This window comes from Pogona vitticeps, chromosome 4, assembly GCF_051106095.1.
Source record: "Pogona vitticeps strain Pit_001003342236 chromosome 4, PviZW2.1, whole genome shotgun sequence".
NCBI lineage: Eukaryota > Metazoa > Chordata > Lepidosauria > Squamata > Agamidae > Pogona > Pogona vitticeps.
The window spans coordinates 124732129-124752786 of record NC_135786.1 but is presented as its reverse complement, the minus strand read 5'-3'; the positions used below and the strand labels follow the sequence as shown (position 1 = coordinate 124752786).

The window sequence follows — 20658 nt, the reverse complement described above, 5'->3', positions numbered from 1 at the left end:
AGGAATGGAGTGCATGGAAGTTTTTGACTGACTTTATTGGTGTAAAGAACTGGATGTAGCTCATCTCTAAGACCTTCCTCACAAGACATTATACCTTTACACCCCATCTGGAATATCTTTAAAGGTGCTGGAGAGAGCCTTGGGCTTATGTCAGCTCTCCCAGTCATGAAGAAATTAGTTTCTTTTTCCCTAACACTTTGCTGCCCGCTGGTGGTCAAGATGGGACAAAGCAGTGTTTAGTTTGGTATTTTGGTTCTCTGAGGACCTCTAATGTAAATGGGGACAATGACTCAGCTTTTAATTTTGAATATTCTACTGCTCTCTGGTGGCCAATTTAAGATAAGACAGTAACTGAGCTGTTTATTTTAGCTATATATAAGCAAATTAGGGAGTTTTATTAAGCTGCTTTATATGAGGTGTGGTAATCATTCTTTAAGACAAAACGTCTGGTAGATTGGGGATTTATTGTAAAAGTGAGATAATATAATTGTTTCTTTCTCTTTCTATAAACTGATAAAACAGAATTATGGCTACAAGAGCAAAAAAGGACGAATCTCCTAGGGAGACCCCAGGAGTGGCTAAACTTAAAAATCAAGATCCCTTTTAAAATGCAATGCAGGATATACAAACTAATATTATGAGACAAATTTAGGAACAGATGCAAGAACTAAGAACAGATCTCAGAGCCGGAATTGAAAGTAATAACCAGAAGATAGACATCTTCACACAGGTAGTTGAGAAAGTCAAACAAATATTAACAAAAGCAGAACAAAAAATACAAAATATAAAGGAAGAAAAAGATAAGGATGAACAATGTCTCCTAACTTTGGAAATGGACAAAACCTCATATTTTCTTAGAATTCAGAATGTGGAACAGGATTCTGAAGATTTATTGAAACTGATCTCAGAAGAATTGGTCACACAAACAGGGATAACCCAAGAAGACCCAGAACAATCTATAGAGTGAATTTATAGAGTGGTGAATGGTTTTACACGAAAGAATAAGCTACTAAAGAAAATTCACATAAAATTTTTAAGATCAGTGAAGAGAAAATATTGAAAGTCAACAGAGAAAAGGATCTGACAGTCAAAGGGACTAAGATGAATGTTTTGAAACAGGTACCTTGGAGTATACAGGAAAAAAAGGACAAGAATATTCTTTTCTTACTAAAATACTAATAGGCAGGAAAATTCCGTTCACATGGGAAACACTTGAAGGAGTGTTTCTGAACTGAGAGACAAAAAGATATAATTTGAACAGCATAATGAAGGCCAGGAGCGTCATGAAAGAAATGAAACATAAACCGAAGCTGACAGAAGAAGAACTACAGTTTTCCAGTGAGGAATCAGAAGAAGAAGAACAACAAGAAGAAGTAGAACATAAAAGACAAAGAACTCCACTTCCACTGAGAAGAACTAGAGGCAAGGAAGCTAAGGATAAAACTGGTAGTAAAAGCTGTGGAGATGTCTAAACAAATTACTGTCAGTGAATTGAATTTATTTATTACAGTCAGGTGACCAGCTCATAAAACATATTTATGGTTAAAATATACAAAATGCAGTTTAAAAATGTATCACCAATTCATAGAACATATGTAGCTAAAATATACAAAATGCAGTTTAAAAATACAAAATCAGTTCATAAAACATATTATGTGGTTAAAATACACAAAATGCAATTTAAAAAGGTATACATACAGTTCATAAAACATTATATGGTTAAAATATAAATATTTCCTCCCTTCAGTACAATATTTCTCTACACTTGACAGTAAACCACCCTCATATTAAAACCAGTCGACCTGTGAACTGAGACTATAAGGGAGCGCTGTGCCATTGCTGCTGCACAGAATTTTGCTGTAGAGCATGTAATAAGGGAGTCTTGATAGGAAAGAAGTAGCCTGATGTAAAATTCATCAGGTCTTCCTGGATATCTGAGAATGATTGGGCTCAAGAGGTTAGTGCATAGATCTCTATAAAAAAAAGACAGTACAGTAAGACATGACCTACAGTTTCCACTTGGCCATCATTGCATGGACACAGGCAATCTGAAATAGATATATGTTGAAACCTTTCTTCCATGAATTTAGAGGGTAAAACATTAAGTCTCACTAATGTAAAGGCTCTTCTTGTCTTTGTTGACATTGTGCTCTTCAGATATGAAGATATTATAAAGGCATTATTAGTAACAACACTGTATTTGCCCGACTGCTCTTGAAGTTCTATGTCCCAGGTTCTTTGTTTGAATGCTGCTTTAGCACCAACATGCCCCATCGCCAAAAGAACATTGGTGGAAAAGCCCATTTGCCTTATTTCTTTTGCAAGTTGTAATTTCCATTCTGATTGAAAGGAGTCAAGAAGTGACATTTGTACCAAGCATTCTGAAGAGAAGAGAAGCTTTAGCCAGTAATTAAACATGTGGACTTTGGTGTGTGCTCTTATGGCGATTAGGCCAGCCTCTAAACAAAGGGCTATATTAGGTGTACAGGGGGGTACAGTCAGAATAGATCTCAAAAATTTAGTTTGAACTACCTCCAGAGGATGTAGGTCAGATAAAGCAAATAATTGGCACCCGTAGAGCATTTGAGCATCAACTTTAGCCTTGAAAACTTGAACAGCTGAGGGGATATGGTGACCCCCTTTGGTGTGAAAAAATCTTGTTAATGCCGCTGCAGTTTTATGAGCATTCAGTGCTACATGCTTTATGTGGGGGACCCAGGAACCCGAGACATGAAAGATTATGCCCAAGTATTTATAGCTGGAAACCTGTTCTATGGGATAACCATTGATTGCCCAATTGTGCTTTACTCTTCTTCTACTGACCATGAGAACTTTGGTCTTCTGGTAATTAATTACTAACTGCTCTCAATTACAGTAGGAAGAAAGCCCCCTCAAGGTTACTGTCAGTGAATGTCAAAGGATGAATTCACTCCAGAAAAGAAGAAATTCTTTAAAATAAACTTAAAGCCAGAGTAGAAATCATATTCATTCAAGAGATCCATATTAAGGAAACGGACAAAATGCTGTTAGAATATCCAAAATTGGGTAAAATCTTTATATCCTTAAATGAACAAGAGAAGAAAGGAGTAGCAATGTATGTAAAAAAGGAGTTAGAACTGAAATTAGTATATGCATCAACAGATGGAAGAACATTAGTGGTGGAAATCTCTAAAGAGGGAGAAGAAATATTGCTGGTGAACATTTATGCGCCAAATGAAACACACACAAAAAATTTATCAGCAACTAAAGAACCAGCTGATACAAAGCCCAGAAAAGAAAATATGTATTATGGGGGATTGGAATGCAATAATTGATAAACAAAAAGATACTTCGACAACAAATCGAAACGGAAGGAAAAAAACAAGAAATATCATCCCCAAGGTGTTTTTGGAAATGGCAAAAGAACTAAACTTAATTGATATAAGGAGAACCAGGTACTCTCAGAGAAGAGATAATACATTCTACTCAAATAGACACAGTTCATGGTCAAGAATAGATAACTGCTTGTTCTCTGTGGAAATGACACATCAAGTGGAAGAAATTGAAATATTACAAGTACATATGCAGATCACAACCCAATAATGATGACTTTAGGACAAGCTGTAAGAAGAGGAGGTTGGAGACTAAACAGCCATCTATTGAGAGATGAGGCCTTTCTGACTAAAATTTAAAAAGAATTAGATTTTTTTCTTTCAAATAAATAAACCCCAGGATACAGAAATGGCAATGATGTGGGATGCAGCCAAAGCCTATTTTTGTGGCTTTGCAATAGAATTTAATGCACAAAGGAAAAATGAGAGAAACAAACAATATCAAATTCTAATAACATCTCTAAAGAAAGAGGAAACTTCTGTTTTTACACTGTATTTGGACTATGTATGTTTATTTTATGTATGTTATTTATGTATTTTTTATTGCACTGTATTTTGTTAATTTATATTTATTTGATATAATCCTTTCCCCCCTTTTCTCCCCCCCTTCTGGTTTTCTCTTTCTACTTTGATATGGATTGGAAGGCCTGCCCCCCCCCGCGAGGTGGCCCTGAACATCTCGGTGATCACAGGTAGAGGGAGATATGGCGTTGGCACAGTCCCTACTCGTGTCAGAAGAACGATGAACAGATTTATTTTTTGTATTCGCGAAGGCTTTCACGGCCGGGATCTAATGGTTGTTGTGGGTTTCTCGGGCTTCTTGGCCGTGTTCTGAAAGTGGTTCTTCCTAACGTTTCGCCAGTCTCTGTGGCCGGCATCTTCAGAGGACAGCAAACTGTGCTCAGTTTGCTGTCCTCTGAAGATGCCGGCCACAGAGACTGGCAAAACGTTAGGAAGAACCACTTTCAGAACACGGCCAAGAAGCCCAAGAAACCCACAACAACCATCGGATTTATTTATTTATTTATTTATTTATTTATTTATTTATTTATTTATTTATTGTATTTATACCCCGCCTATCTAGTCATTTCGACCACTCTAGGCGGCTTGAAGGCTGTCCATTGTTCTGAGACTGTGACCAATCCTCAGTACCGAGGAAGCCAGACCAGTCTGCCCTCCACCCCAAACCTGGTACTGTTGAATTCCAGGTCTGTATCTAATAAAACCCAGGTGATCTATGACCTTATCCTGGAGGAGGATGCAGACCTGGCATGCATAACCGAAATGTGGATTGGCAGAGAGGGGAGTCCTCCCTAGCTCTCATCTGTCCACCCGATTATGCAGTCCAGCACCAGCGTAGACTGGAGGGGCGGGGGGGAGTAGCCATTATATAAAAAGCAACTTGGAGGTTGCTAGGCGCTCCACGGTGGTAAAGCTGGTTCTGGACGCCCTCCATGTGTCGATTGGGGCTAGGGATGGTATTGGGATCTTGCTGGGTTACCGCACTCTCCGCGACCCAGCCATTTCCCTACCGGAGCTGGTGGACTTTGTCTCCACGGCACTGTTGATGTCCCCGAAGCTGCTGGTTTTGGGTGATTTCAATGTGCATGTGGGGGCAGAGACCACCGGGCCAGCTCTTGAATTCTTGGAAACCATGGCTTCCTTGAACATGTCCCAACATGTCAACGGCCCCACCCATGTGGGTGGCCACACGCTTGACATGTTTTTTTCCACCAGCTGGAGTGAGTGTGGTCTGATGGTGACTGACCTTGAGTCAGTCCCCTTGTCATGGTCAGATCACCACCTGATAAAATGCAGCCTCAAAATGGCTCTCCTCCCTCACAGGGAGCAGGGACCTATTTCTATGGTCCATCCTCAAAGGCTACTGGATCCAGTTGGATTCCAAGATGCCATGAAAGGTATTATGGCTGACCTGGCTGGCGCTCCTGTCAAGGCTCTGGTTGATGGCTGGTTCACTGCTGCCACCAGGGCTGTAGACACGATCGCATCTAAATGCCCTCTCCAACACAGAGCTCAGCCTGCACCCTGGTTTAACCAGGACCTGTGAGCGATGAAGCAGATTCGGAGAAGGCTAGAGTGCAACTGGAGGAAGAATCCGACGGATTACAACTGGATAGTTGTCAGGGTCACAACTAACCTTTACCTGGCTAAGGTGAAGGCTGCTGCTCATGCATACTTTGCTAACCGGATAAATGAAGCAGGCGGAGTTATTCCGTATAGTGTGCGACCTATCCGGAATTGGTCCGAGTGATGAGCCTCCCCCTAGTTTCTCACCAGATCAATTTGCAGCATTTTTAAAATCTAAAGTGGAGGCCATCTGCCGGGATCTCTCTCCTTTTTTAAATACAGTGAGTCAAGCAGAGATGTCCAGCGCTCCGTCTTGCCTGGTGATCCTTGATTGCTTTCAGCCTGTGATGCTGGAAACTGTGGACAAAGCGCTTGATCGCTGTCGTGCCACCACCTCCTTCCTTCACCCTTGTCCAGCCTGGCTAATAAAAGCAACCAGGCCTACAACGACAGAATGGGCCACAGCAATAATTAATGGGTCTTTCCTTGAGGGCAGGAACCCATCCGGTTCCGCATTGATTTCAAAGTTTTGATGCTTACGTATAAAGCCCTAAATGGTTTAGGGTCTCGATACTTGGCGAAACACTTACTCCCACCTAGTTCTACCTCTGTCACTCGTGCAAATTAGGAGGTGAGGCTGAGGAGCCTGATGTCAAGGGAGGCCCGGAAGGAAAAAACAAGAAACCCGGCCTTCTCGGCGGTGGCTCCTTGCCTCTGGAACAATCTGCCTCCGGAGGTTCACGCGGCTCCCTCGCTGGGTATTTTTAAAAACCAACTGAAAACATGGATGTTTTGGCAGGCTTTCACTCCCAGTTAATTCTTGATTTTCTTCCCTTCTTTTCCTATTATGATTTATGCCATTTTTTCCACCTCGTAGAATTATTCTAAGTACGTAAACATTTTCATTTATATTTATTGTTGTAAGCCGCCTAGAGTGGTCGCAATGACCAGATAGGCGGGGATATAAGTGGAATAAAATAAATAAATAGATAGATAGATAGATAGATAGATAGATAGATAGATAGATAGATAGATAGATAGATAGATAGATAGATAGATAGATAGATAGATAGATAGATAGATAGATAGATAGATAGATAGATAGATAAGAAAGAAATGGAATTAAAGAAAACACCTACAGCTAAGTATCTAAAAACAGGATAAATATACTACAACATAAAATTAATTTGCTAGAACAAGAAGAAATGGGGGGAATTAAATTTGGAAGGCAATTTTTTTAGAGAATGCCAACAAACCAGGAATATGGTTAGCATATAGAATAAAAAAAGAGAGAAAACAATGATCAGTGGAATACTGGATAAAGAAAGAAAGGAAATATATAAACAAAAGGAAATGAAAAAAGAAATTTAAAACTTCTATACCAATCTTTACAAAAAGAAAGAGATTGAACAGGAGCAATGATGTAACTATTTGGACAAACTTACGGATTGGAGATTTAGTCCTCAACAACTGGAAAATTTAAATAAACCGATCACGGCAAGTGAAATTAGAGAAGCATGGAAAAAACAGAAAAATGGGAAAGCCCCTGAACCAGATGGACTCCCAGCTGAATACTACAAAGCATTCAAAGAAACTTTAAGTCCATATTTCAAGAAACTAATAGAAGATATTGAAACTAGAGGGGAAATCCCAGATTTATGGAAAGAGGCACATATCTCCTTAATACCTAAAGTGGGGACGGAGAAAAAACAAATCAAGAATTATAGACCAATATCTCTCCTGAATGTTGATTATAAGATATATGCGACCATTTGGACAACAAGGATAAAGGACGTACTTACAGAAATGATACACAAAGACCAAACAGGTTTCATCCCTAAAAGGAAACTATCATCAAATATAAGATCAATAATAAACATTTTGGAATATTATGAAACACATCCAGAAAAACAAATTATGTTATTCTTTTTAGATGCAGAAAAGGCCTTTGATAATGTTGACTGGGAGTTTATGTTGCTGCAATTAAAGAAGATGGGAGCAGAAGGAATTTTTCTACAAACAATTAAAGCAATATATACTAAGCAGAAGGCCAAGATTAAAATCAATGGTCAACTAACCAAAAACATTCGAATTGAACAAGGCACAAGGCAGGGTTGTCCAATCTCTCTGTTATTATTTATTCTAACATTAGAGATGCAGGGGAGAAGAATTTAAGCTGCAAGCATATGCCGATCATTTAGCTATAATATTAGAAAAACCCCTGGACAGTCTGGAAGAATTAGTAAGAACTATACAAGAATTTGGAGCTGTAGCGGGTCTCAAAATGAACTTTAAAAAGACAAAATTCATGATTACAAATATAAAGAAAGAAGACACGGAAAGATTGGTAATTGTGGTAATGGTGACTAACTTTGAGGAGGTACAAAAAGTGAAATATCTAGTTATTATCACAAAAAAAACCAAGTAATTTGATGAAAGAAAATTATCTTACAACACAGAAGGAAATTCAGAGAGACTTGGAAGAATGGAATAAGCTACAAACCTCAATGATGGGCAGAATCTCGATAATAAAGATAATGATATTACCAAAACTGTTATTTTATTTCAAAATTTACCAATCTTATTAAATTATAAATACTTCAAGGACCTGGACAGCCTGATTTTGAAATTTGTATGGAAGACCAAGAAACCAAGAATAAAACTCAGAATATTGCAAGACTTAAAAGAAAGAGGTGGTTCAGGATTACCACATTGGCTATTATATTATAAGGCATGTGCCATGGTCTGGATTAAAGAATGGATAGCATTAGAAAATAAAAGATTATTGAAGTTGGAGGGTCATGATTTGAAAATGCATATGTGTGGTATGGAAAATGAAAAGAACAATCACATTTCACAGAACATATTCTGAGGAAGACACTCTGTTTAGTATGGCAAACATTTCAAATACAAACCTACAAGAAAATTCCAATATGGGTAGCACCAACAGAAGCATTTACACTGAAAGTATTTTATCAGAAGGGAGTGTTACTCACGTACAAAGACTTATTAACTAAAGACCAGAATATGAAGGATAAACAAGATCTACAAAAACTTGGCCTTGCTACAGATTGGTGGTCAATGATGAAATTAGAATCGAGATACAAAAGGGATAAAATTATGGGCTTCTTGGAGGGGAAAGTCCAGGTGGATGAATTATGGATTTACACCAATGAGAAATAATGTAAACAATTTATACATATTTATTAGAATATGATTTAGAGGATGAGAGGGTGAAGGAGGCAATGGTAAAATGGGCACAAATCTTTTGGTATAATATTAATATTGATGAATGGACAAAAATGTGGAAAGAGAATCATAAAATGATTAGGCCAGTGAATCTTAGTTGAAATATCCTTAAAATGTTTCATAGATTGCACTTTACTCCTGTAAGATTGACAAAAATGTCTGAAGGGATCAGTAAAGTTTGTTGGAAATGTAAAAAAAAATCCAGGTACTTATTATCATATATGGTGGTCATGCGAAGAAGCAAAAAAAAAATTGGATACAGGTTGGAGAAATGGCAAAAGAGATTGTTCAACAAAAAGTAAGTTTTAAAACTGAAATGTTATTATTGAATATAGTGCCAGAAATTATTGATAAGAAAATAAAATATAGTCTACTGTATATATTCACTGCAGCTCGGTTACTCTGGACCCAAAAATGGGTAAAGACACCAATGTTGGATGAGTTATTGAAGAAGCTATTGGATATTGCAGAACTACGAATGCTTTCAGAAACACTACGAGATCAACCAAGAAACTTTGTAAAGCAAAGCTGGAAGTTGATGTATAATTGGGCCCAGAAAAAGACAGGAACTTGAGGGGAATATCAGTTTATAGCGAACCAGTGCGAACCAGAGTCCTTTGAAGATACTCCGATGACCAGACGACAGTGAAATCTCTGATCCATAGCGGAAGGATAGATGTTTAGTTTGTAATTTTTTTGTTAATTATTTGTTAGAGTCTTAATGTTTTTAAGTTTGTATAAATAAAATAAAAATTATTATTATATATAAAACTTCCTAACTTAGAGCAGTACAACAGTGGAACCAATAACCTCTGGAGTTGGTGTTTGCTCCAACACTGGAGGATTCAAAATAAACTTAGATAATCATCTTGCAGATAGGCTTTGACTGTATTTCTGCACTGAGCAGGGGGTTGGACTTGATGGCCTTGTAGGCCCCTTCCAACTTCACTTTTCTATGATTCTATGATATCAGACTCCTTAGCCCTGTAAAGAACAAGACAATCCTTTCCTCTGTTTTACAATGTTTATTCATTTTAAGTTATGTCCATGTGATTAATTTAACTGTTTTAATCCATTTTTAAAATGTTTTCTTATGAGTTTTGTTGTATATGTGACTGTAAATAAGGACTGTTAGATAGTCAAGCAGGATGTAGAAAGATGGCAATATAAATTTTTAGAGGGGCGGGGTATAAATTCAATTAAAGTAAAAAGTAAAGTAAATCTGCCTCAGTGTTTAAAGAATGCTGCATTTCATTGTGCCCTTCATTTCTGGATTTGCTTGTACATAGACCGAATACCCGGTGGTTATCTTGGTCTGATGCTGGCAGATACTTGCATTTGTATTTGGTATAAGAAACTAAATGATAAGGCCAATCAACCTGGATTGTTACCCTAGTGGAAGAGACATGACAAATTAAATGACAAATATAAAACAAAAACACTTTTGGACATAAGGATTTCAAGAGCCATTATTGGAAATAACTGAATACATTATCCTCCATATTATATAATGAGATGCTTTATAGGTCCACCACTTCATCTGGGTTCGGGAAGGACAGTTAGATATTGTGTTGCATATTTGCTGGAAGGAAGACAAAGCAAGAGCAGAAAAAAGAAAAAGCTGTCATAAAAAGGGTAGAATTAACTAGTTAAGGATGTGAAAGATCTGGACAAAAGTTGGAATAACATTTTAAGATTTTATATAAATATTAAAAACATTAAATGATCTATAGTTTTAAAATTATTGTATTATGTATACATTTTATTTTAATTTGTCATGTCCATATATGTTTTATAAATGTAAAGGCTGAAGGACCAAATAGACATTTTTAGTTGGTTAGCTAGTTATATAAACAATGCAAAGGCTCAAACATATTGGTAGAAAAGTTGGACTGTGCCAATATTCCTTGTTGTGGCAGTGAGGCCTCTTTGCCCAACCTTCCTGAGGGAGACAGACAGTTAGGATACCTATAGTCATTGCCCAAGATTCCTGCCAGTGTGTGTGTGGGGAGAGCAAGATGCCTTTAAAAGGTGAGCCCACATTTGGCAACTCCTTTTTGGAGCTGAGGGGGGAGGAGGAGGATTGGCTGGCCATGTGGCATATGCAAGTGGGGACTTGTAAGGCTACAGAACTGGGACAGCTGAGCAGTGGCTTTGCAGAGGCTTCACAGGTAGAGCACGGCAGCTGTGGTTGTCTTGGAACTGCATGCAACAACACTTCGACATTGCTGCAGGGTGCAAAGGGCTAGGCCTGGATGCCACTGGCACAGGGAGGTGAGTTTTGGAGCTGGAGATAGCATCCAGCAAGGACTGTGACCTTCTAGGGCTGGCTGTGTTGGGTCTAACCCATCTCCCATAGGAGCACTCCTGAATCTGAGTTTGGCTGCATGGGTACATTGTTCACTTCAGGCAGGTGCTGTGCCTTGGTTGTTCCCCTTTCACTCATAACTTTGTTCACACTGCAAGAACCACACTGCTGGGAGAGGGAAATATCAAGGAGAGGTTTGTGGGGAGTAGCGCTGCTTTTACTGTGCCCCCATCTACATTGGGTTCCAGTGGTATAGCTTTTAGTTTCATTTCTCAGCTTGCCAACAGCTCATGGGGCATGTTTGTTTGTTTGTTTGTTTTTTGCTAGCTATATTAGGTGGAACTTCCAAGCAGGGGCCCCAAGATAGTTGTAGGAAACCAAAAGGGAAAGCAACCTGAGACTTTGAAAGGCACCCCACCGGTCACCTCCAACAATTTCTTCCTCATATGACGATGATTTACTGGGTTTAGCTGTTGTTGTAGCCATGCTCCAAGCATTGGAAAGGGGTAGGGCAATGCTAGGCAGGCCCCTGAACCCCATTCCCAGCTCAGCTGATTTCACATGGAAACCAAGACACAGAGGGTAACTGAATTGTATCAGTTGGCAACTGACTTAATGAGACACATTTCTGCTTTAGAAATGGAGCAGCCAGGGACTTCTAACAACCCAGCAGTGGTGGCACAGAGTGGAGCATGAGAGGACCACCTGTCACAGACAGTGCGGAATGAAAGTCAACACTTGATGGATGAGATGCAAGCTCCTCAGCTGGTTGTCCCAGCTCCGCAGATGTCTTCAGCAAGTCACGAAGTGGCCATAAAAACAGTTGCAGGTGCAGTGTGCTTGACTGATGAGTCTCAGGACATAAATGATGCCATTTGGCCAGATAAGACACTGATGTAGGGCTGCTGCATGGCTATGGGCAATGGAAACCTTGCAGCACCAACACCCTTGGCCTCCTGACAGCCTCCCCTTGGAACATGGAGAGGCTTTGATATGCTATCTCATCACTGTTCAGCCCTATGCTGTGGACAACATCATATCCATAGTGGCTTCTTTATGATGAAGCCTTTCATATGCATGCTGCAGTTCACCATGATATAGGATGAGCAGAACCTCCAATGCTGGCTACAGCTTATGATGCCAGCCAGACCCACTCTTATAAGCATTATGAAAGCAGACATCTTGTTCAGAGAGTGGGTCAATCCAACACTTTCTGCACTCTTGTGGGGCAGTCGGTTCAACCTCGACTGCTGTGCTGGGAATTTAGTGCTTAGGCTTATGCAGCAGAAAACTGCAAGTTCAAGCACAAATTAGAATAATAGAATAGAAGGCACTGACATGGAAAACACCAAGCTGCTGCAACTATGTGCACTACCATTTTTTGTGCTATGTGCTCCATTTTTTATTATTTTTTTTTGGAAGCCCACTTTCCTTTACTGGATGCTTTCAGAGATGCCCAAGTAAGGGAGGATCTAAGGAGCCAGGAGGAAGAAAGAAGACTCCAGGCAGGGTTTTCAATCTTCCAAAATGGGTCCAGTGCAGTTAGAGGAATGCAACTTGCTTAGAAATTACTTGAGGTAATCATTTTCTGTATGACTTTATCAGTCTCTTATATTAGAGACTTAGCCCACTCTTCTTTACAATGTTGCTTCAATTCATTGAGGTTTGTGGGCATTTGTTTATGCCCAGCTCTCTTAAGGCCCACCACAGCATTTCAATCAGGTTGAAGTCTGGACATTGACTGGGCCATTGCAACACTTTGATTCTTTTATTTTCAGTCATTCTGTTGTAGATTTGCTGGTGTACTTGGGGTCATTGTCCTGTTTTGTGACTCAATTTCAGCCAAGCTTTAGCTGTCAAGCAGATGACCTTATATTTGACTCTAGAATACTTTGGTATACAGAGGAGTTCATGGTCATCTCAATGACTGCAAGGTGCCCAAGTCCTATGGCTGCAAAACCAGCCCATATCATCACCCTTCCACCACTGTGTTTAACAGTTTGTATGAAGTGTTCGTGCTGATATGCTGTGTTTGGTTTTAACCAAAACTGGCACTGTGCATTCTGGCCAAAAATCTCCCCTTCAGTCTCATCTGTCTAAAGGACATTGTTCAAGAAGTCTTGTGGTTTGTCCAGATGCAACTTGGCAGGTCTAAGTCATGCCACTATGTTATTTTTAGAGCGGAGGCTTTCTCCTGGCAACCCTTCCAAACAATCCAGACTTGTTCAGTCTTTTTCTAATTGTATTGTCATGAACGTTTAACATTTCACGTGCTAACTGAGACCTGTAGAGTCTGAGATGTAATTCTTGGTTGTTGTTGTTTTCTCTTCGGTTTCTCTGAGCATTACACGGTGTGACCTTGGGATGAATTGGCTTGGAAAGATTGACAACTGTCTTGAATGCTTTCCACTTGTAAATAATTTTCCTCACTGTAAAATGATGGACCTTAAATTGTTTTGTAATGGCCCTCTAACCCTTTTCAGATTGATGGACAGCAACAATTGCTTCTCTACAGTCATTGCTGATGTGTTAACACACACCTGAATGCTCCAGACCTGCAAACTGCCAAAACTTTGGCTTTTATAGAGATGGTCACACTTGCTGATGATCAAGTACTCCAGGGCATTTGGTTAGCAGCACTCAGCTGCTACCTAGCCTCTTAATCCCTATAGAAGCAGTAAGTCTGTACTTAGTTTTTCACACATGGCTTCTTCATTTTGGCTTTATTTTTGTTAAACAAATCATCACATGGTGTAATATGTCATGTGTTGTTATTCAATGGAGGTTGAATTTACCTAATTTTCAGATCTGCTAAGGGCCAGATGATTTTTATTATGTCCTGATACCTAAAACCATAGAATTCAAAGAGGGTATACTTTCTTTTTCACATAACTGTAGATAAGGCAGATAGGTGGAAAGTATTATCATCATGGAGGATTTGGAAATAAAAGTAGAGGAGATACATTTTGGTGTTTGCAGTAGAAATGTGGCTAGAGCACAAAAATCCCCAGGACTGGCAATAGTTGAGGGTGACACCTATTAACTGCTCCACTGATCTTGCTGAATAAATAAGCAAGTGCACAGCTTTGACCAACTGATGGAATAGAGCCAACAGCCACCTGAGCTCAACTATTCTGCATCCAGATTTCCTCATCAGCCTTCAACACTGTCTGAGCTGCACAGTCTTAGCATCCCTGATGGATTCCTTGTCAATGATTATTCAATTTCCAGCTTGACCTTTCGATTCTAAATAACATGGCAATATCAGTGTGGCCCAGCCTGCAGCTCTGGCATGAAATTAACTGTATCATCCACTCACAGGAGACCAATGAAATCCCAGTGGATACAGAGCAGCTAGCTTTTCTAAGCTGTTCCAGGAATTATCTCCTTCTTCTGAAGCCCTTCTAATGTTCCTCTAAATATCACTGTGCTCCCAGCTGTTTAATTCTAATAAATACTCATCTATTCTCCAAACAGACAAATGTTAGGTCTCAGGTGGGGCTTCTGCTAGTCCACAGGCAAAAGAAAGAGGAAATAAAAGTGAAGCCAGCATCTGCTGGCATTGAGCATTGGCTTTCCATTCAGGGTAAACAATGATGCCTCTGTGTGTGTCAGGCAGAAGAGAATGCTATAAAGAAGTGTGGATGGCAAAGAGGTTGATTGCTTATTTGGAGTGTTCAGAGTTTAGGGCAGAACAAGGTGGTGATTATCATGGCCTCTGAGCATCAATAAACAACAGCGGTGGTGTCTTCTGCACAAGTCCATTTTTATTCCATCTTGGATACATTTCTTATACCAGCAACTTCTCAATCATCAGGATCCTACTGTGGAAAAAATCAGGCTTGTGTAATTTTGCAATTATAATGGAAAACTCTTAAAATTACAGCAACACAAAAATTGGGTATCTGGTGTTGCTTGGAATTCCTAAGAATCACCCATGTCAATGAAGTTGAAAACGTCCCCAGAAGGAGCAGCTTTCCTCAACAGGTAGAGAAGTTATTTTCTTGGCCATGTTGGTTTGGGATTCTCAGAGTTGTGATCCAGAAAAAGAAACTGTCATATAACTCTAGGAAAGAAAACACCATCTCAAAACACGTTCAAAATATATTTTAAAATATCAGAGTGATGATTACAGACATTCCATTCACCAGGTGTCGGTGTAACCCTGGAGAACTTCTGCATTACAGTTCGAGACATACAGTCTTTGCAAAAAGTGTTCCCCTGTCTCTCACCAAAGAACTAACAAATTCACCATAAACAGTCCTGAATTTATGACTTGTGTTGCCCATTGTGACTTCTTTATCCCTCAGTGGGTTTTTAAGACAATACTTGTAGCCAGATGCCTCACAACTTAAATACCAACTAAGAATCTGAGATCTAGTTGCCATATAGGAGCTCTTTCATATATGGTAGCCATGCCCAATTTCTTTACAGCAGGCACTCCACTGTAAGCACTGGATACAATACCAGGGAATTGCCCACAATTAGTGAGATTCCACATGTAGTGTTTCAGTTGCATGAAAACAGTTACTAGAAAACCAGAGCTGTACTGAAGCTGTACAACAGAAAGGGCCCTATACCAGGGAAGACCAAACACATATGTAAAATTTTAAAATAATATGTTTTTAAAAATTGTTGCTCCAAATTGTTAACATTTTCGGTAATAGATTTTATTATATTTTTAATTTTAATCATTACAAACTAATGTTGTTTTCATGCTTCAGTAATGTTAACAATTTGCCTTCATCTGTTTCTTTGAGTTTGGCTATTCAGAGTAGTAGTAGTTTGTAGTCTGTAATCTAGAGATTAAAATTTGATTTACAATAAATTAATTTCACAATTTTTTTAAATCTGTTGAGTCAGTTTTTAACACTGACATGACAGTGTTGCTTCTAGTGTTTTCAAACTCTTCCTGCCACTGCATTTTCTGTGTGTGTCCCACTGTTTCTGTCACACCATTCCTCTGTTCTGTCCTTCCATTCCCTTTATCCCTGCTTCCCAGATCTCTTTGCCTCCCCAATCTCTCCTTTTATTCCACTCACCTCAACATTCTATTTTGCATGAGCATTTCCCCACCCTCTCCTTCTGTTAATTCCCTCTAATTTCTGTCTGCTCCTCCCCATTTGCCTCCTTCCCCATGTTCCTCAGCATATACACAGGAAAGAAAAGAAAATTTCGGGGAACTGGGGAGGTCCCCTTGCAATGAATGGCAGCTGCTAATTATGTGCAGCACCCATTTGTTTCCATAAGGCATATTTGTGCACAGAAAATCTTCTGTTTCTTGGGTATCAGATCACAGCTTCAGAAACATTGCTAAAATGTGATAATTTGCATTTTTAAATTTTGCCCCAGTTCTCAAAGGAAGAGGCACCAGATCAAGAAATGCAGCAGGCCATCCTCTCTCTCCCCCCTCCCCTAAGTATCAGTTCCCATGAAAGCAAAGTCCAAAGACAGGAACAAACTCTTGCCTAATGATCTAGTGTCAGACTTCAACCTGGCATTGCTATGTATCAAGGCAATGTACCGTGGTGCCTCGCTTAGTGATTGCTTTATTTAACAATGAATTTGCTTAGCAATGGCTTTTTCGGAGCGATCTTGTGCTCCGTTTAACAATGTTCCCTATGGATTTTCGCATAGCGATGTTTGGGACCATGCTTCGCATAACAATGACAGTTTGGGTCCCCTTGTTTTGCTTAACGATGGTTTTGACAGCCTCCTGTTGTCTGTTTTTTATATGTTTAAAAATGTTTAAAAAATGTCTAGAATGCTTGAAATTGTAAGTGCACTTAATAAACCCTTTGTTAAACTAATTTGACTTTGTTCCAACTCTTTTTCAATTTGTTGTAATTTTTTCCCCCATTGAGGTGCATTGAATAGGTTTCAATGCATTTCAGTTGAGGAACTGCGTTTCGCTTAGCGATGTTTCCTATGCCGATTTTTGCTTAAGGATGGCAATCCATTCCCATTGGAATGGATTATCCGGTTTTCAATGCATTTCTATGGGAAACCATGTTTCACTTAGCAATGTTTTCCCATAGCGATGTATTTTTTGGAACCAATTAACATCGCCACTGTAGTTTGCATTCAGTGGTACAGCATGTTTGGTGAGGGACATGTAGGACATGCCATCTATTGTCTCAGAGGGCAGAGTGGCATCTCTGGCTGCCAATGAATCGGTGGGCACATTTTGTGTGTGTGCCTACCATTTCTTATGCAAACAGCCTAACCCTATTTACATTTTTTCTAGTTCAATAGGATGCAAGAGGGGGAGATCATGTCAGACCCATAAAAAAAAAGTCAGAGGCCCCCAGTAAAGATAGTCAGTGTAGTATTATAGTGCTTGAAAGTTTGAAATGTCATTGAAAAAGTCTCAGTTTCATCCATGCACACACAGGATGCCCATAACCAAGCCCAAAAGTCTCATTTTCCCCACTGGCTACCTGACAGAGGTGTGGATATGATTACTAGAATAATTCAGTCATTGACATTGACCTTTGATATATGATGTTTTTGACAGGAATATGCTGTATAAATGTCAAAGCTGCAATTCTGTGCACACTTACTTCCAAGTAGGTTCTATACTGAACTGTGCAGGACACTTCTATATACATATTTTTAGGGACTAGTCCATATTGTCAAATTCCTCAACACTTTACTTACTTGCTTGCTTGCTTGCTTGCTTGAATTTAAATGTTTTCCCCACCTTCCTCCCCAAAAGGCCCCAAGGTGGCTTACATAATTTTTTAAAAGTATTAAAACCAGTAAATCATTCAGATTTTAATTTTTTGTATGCATATTTTTTTTTGTATACAGAAGAGCTAGTGTGTGCATCAGGCTGTTAGAGCATCCTGTAAGCTATGTCTGCGATTGTGTTTTGCCACAGTCATGGAAATGGCTGAGAACTCCTTGCATTTTGCTTGCTTTTGGTATTCCAGTCTGAGCCATTTACTAAGGTGCAGGGCAAGAATGGTGGGCAAGATGGTGACCAAGCTAGATATGTTTCCTATTGCTCTCCTGTTTTTTTTTTTTTTTTAATTTTTGATTCATTTATTTTGAGATTTTACTTTGGTTTTTTTTCTCTAGTTTTCCCTCTCTTCTTCTCCTCTGACTGATTGTTTGGTCCTTTTGGCATATTTTAATCTGGTTGGAGACTGTTTGTTAAACAAGCCAAAAGATCCTCAAGCAAGACCTTGAATACTCTGTTTATTCAAGCACAGGAGGAATCAGTTGCCATCTGCTTGCAGGGATAAGAAAACCAATCAAAACCAAAACGAATGACTTTAACGGATCTCCCCTCAGTCCAGCTTTGAGGAAAAACTGGGTGTGAGAGAAGGGAAGGAAGCCAGCAGTGACCACCGGATATTCTCCTCAGTAGTTTCCTAAGTTTTATAGATGAAAATAAAAAATTAAAAAAGCAAAAAAAGCAAAAGTAGTGGTACTTTAAAGACTAACTTTTATATTTTTAAAATATGAATGATGTAAGAGAAGGAGATATAACATGACAAGTATTTATACATGGCATCCTGGTTCTGGTTAATTGGTTAGAAAGTCAGCGGGTATAAAACATTGTGATAATAAGTGTCTTTAGTAGAAGCTTCTGCTGTAAAGAATGTGAGAACTTCTATCATAGATTAACAATGGTAAAATAACAATAGTAAGATAAAAATGATAGAGTAACATGAATGTTAAGCAGGTGGGTTATTTACAGTCATTGATGAACTTTCCCCCCTTACAAGCTTTTCTTTGTTATCAGTTGCAATTATCCCAGACAATAGATGATCACAAATCTGTTATACCTTAGAAATTTCTAAGCTGGATCTGTTAAGGGGTGAAAATATCTGGGAGATGCAATACAGTACAGCATTTGTAGTATTTATACAAATATTGTACTGTACTGTACTTATCTCCTGCTCCTATGTCCAATAAAGTAGACATGTGCATCAAAACTCACACTAAAAATATAAAAGTCTTTAAGGTGCCACCACAGTTTTGTCTTTTTTTACTTTTAATTTTTTTTCACCTATAATGCTTCCACAGACTAACACAGCTACCCCTTCTACAACTATAATAGTTTGCTCGTTTGTTTATTAGTAGTTGTCTAAACTGTTTATTTATTTAAAATATTTTTACCCCACTTTCTCCTTAAGAAGGACCCAAGGAGGCTTACATCATTAAAGGACAGCATTTAAAGCTAACAAGAGTGAGTATACGAATATGAAAAGGATCAAACAAAGACCATACTGAAAAACATAAACAACCAAAAAACATATTCAAAGCAGTAAGGTACAATAGTCTACTTAAAACTTCATTCAGGCAGCCAGTCACTCAGGGAAAGTTTATCAGAAGAGAAAGGTCTTGGCTCGCTTGTGGAAGGATAGTAGGAGGTCAGCTTAGCCTCCCGTGGGAGGGCATTCTAAAGTCTGGGAGCAAGGACAGAGAAGGCCCTGTCCCATGTTCCTACCAAACCCATTTGTGAAGGTGGCCAGACCAAGAGAAAGGCTTCTCCCGATGATCTTTACACTCAAGCAAGTTCATAAAGGGAGATGCGGTTCTGGAGATAGCTTGGACTCAGGACATTTAGAGCTTTATAAGTTAGTATCAGCACTTTGAATTCAGCCCGGAAACAGATTGGCAGCTGGTAGAGCTGCCTTAACGGTGTCTCTCTCTTTCTGTGTGTGTTATGCGATCCCTTTGGGCAGCCCCAATTAGCAATCTGGCTGCTGTTTTTTAGACTCGTTGAAGTTTCCAGACACTTTTCATAGGCAGCCCCATGTAGACTGTGTTACAGTAATTCAGCTGGGATATAACTAAGGCATGTATCACTGTCGCCAATCAGACGTCTCCAGTAACGGATGCAGCTGGCACACTAGTTTTAATTATGCAAAGGCACTCCTGACCACTGTGGAAACCTGGACAACCAAGCTCAGAGATAAATCCAGGAGCACCTCCGAGCTGTGCACCTGTATTTTCAGAGAGAATGCAACCCCATCTTGCACAAGTTGCATTCCTGTTCCTTGATCTGTCTTTTGACTGGTTAGGAGCACCTCATCTTGTCTGTATTAAGTTTCAATTTATTTACCTCATTTACTCCATTAGTGACATCAGACACTGATCCAGAACTAAAACAGCTTCCTCGGATTTAGATGGAAAGGAGAGACAGAGTTGGGTGTCATCTGTAAAGTGGTGATACTGAACCCCAAAATCTCCAGACAATCTTGCCCAGCGGTTTCATGTAAATGTTTAAAAACAAAGGAAACAAAACAGAACCCTGAGGGACCCTAGAGGCCAATGTGTTGAACAGGAGTTCCCCAACACCACCTTCTGAGTTTTCTCCTCCAGGAATGACTGGAGCCACTGTAAAAAGTGCGTCCAAGTCCATTTTCCAGAGAGACAGGCCAGGGGGGATGCCATGGTTGATGGTAATAAAAGCTGGTGATAGGTCCAGCAGAACCAACAGGAACACAGATACCCTATCCAGTTCTTGGTACAGGTAATCTACTAAGATGACCAAAGCTTTCTCTGTCCCATCATCAGGCCGGAAGCCAGACTAAAATGGATCTAGATAATCTGTCTCATCCAGGAACCTGTGGGGCTGAGAATCCATGACCTGCTCCCACACCTTGCCCCGGAATGGGATATTAG

General features: G+C 39.4%; 1 protein-coding gene across 1 annotated transcript in view; it reads left to right on the top strand.

Annotated features, from left to right (window-relative positions):
• The window catches only part of PBX1 (PBX homeobox 1), a 383372-nt gene extending 362953 nt beyond the window's left edge, over window positions 1–20419 (top strand). The window contains exon 9 of the mRNA XM_072998268.2: window positions 9101–20419. Coding sequence (XP_072854369.2) covers window positions 9101–9130 — 30 coding nt within the window. The 3' untranslated portion in view covers window positions 9131–20419. The remainder of the gene's footprint in view (window positions 1–9100) is intronic.
• Window positions 20420–20658: the final 239 nt, after the last annotated feature.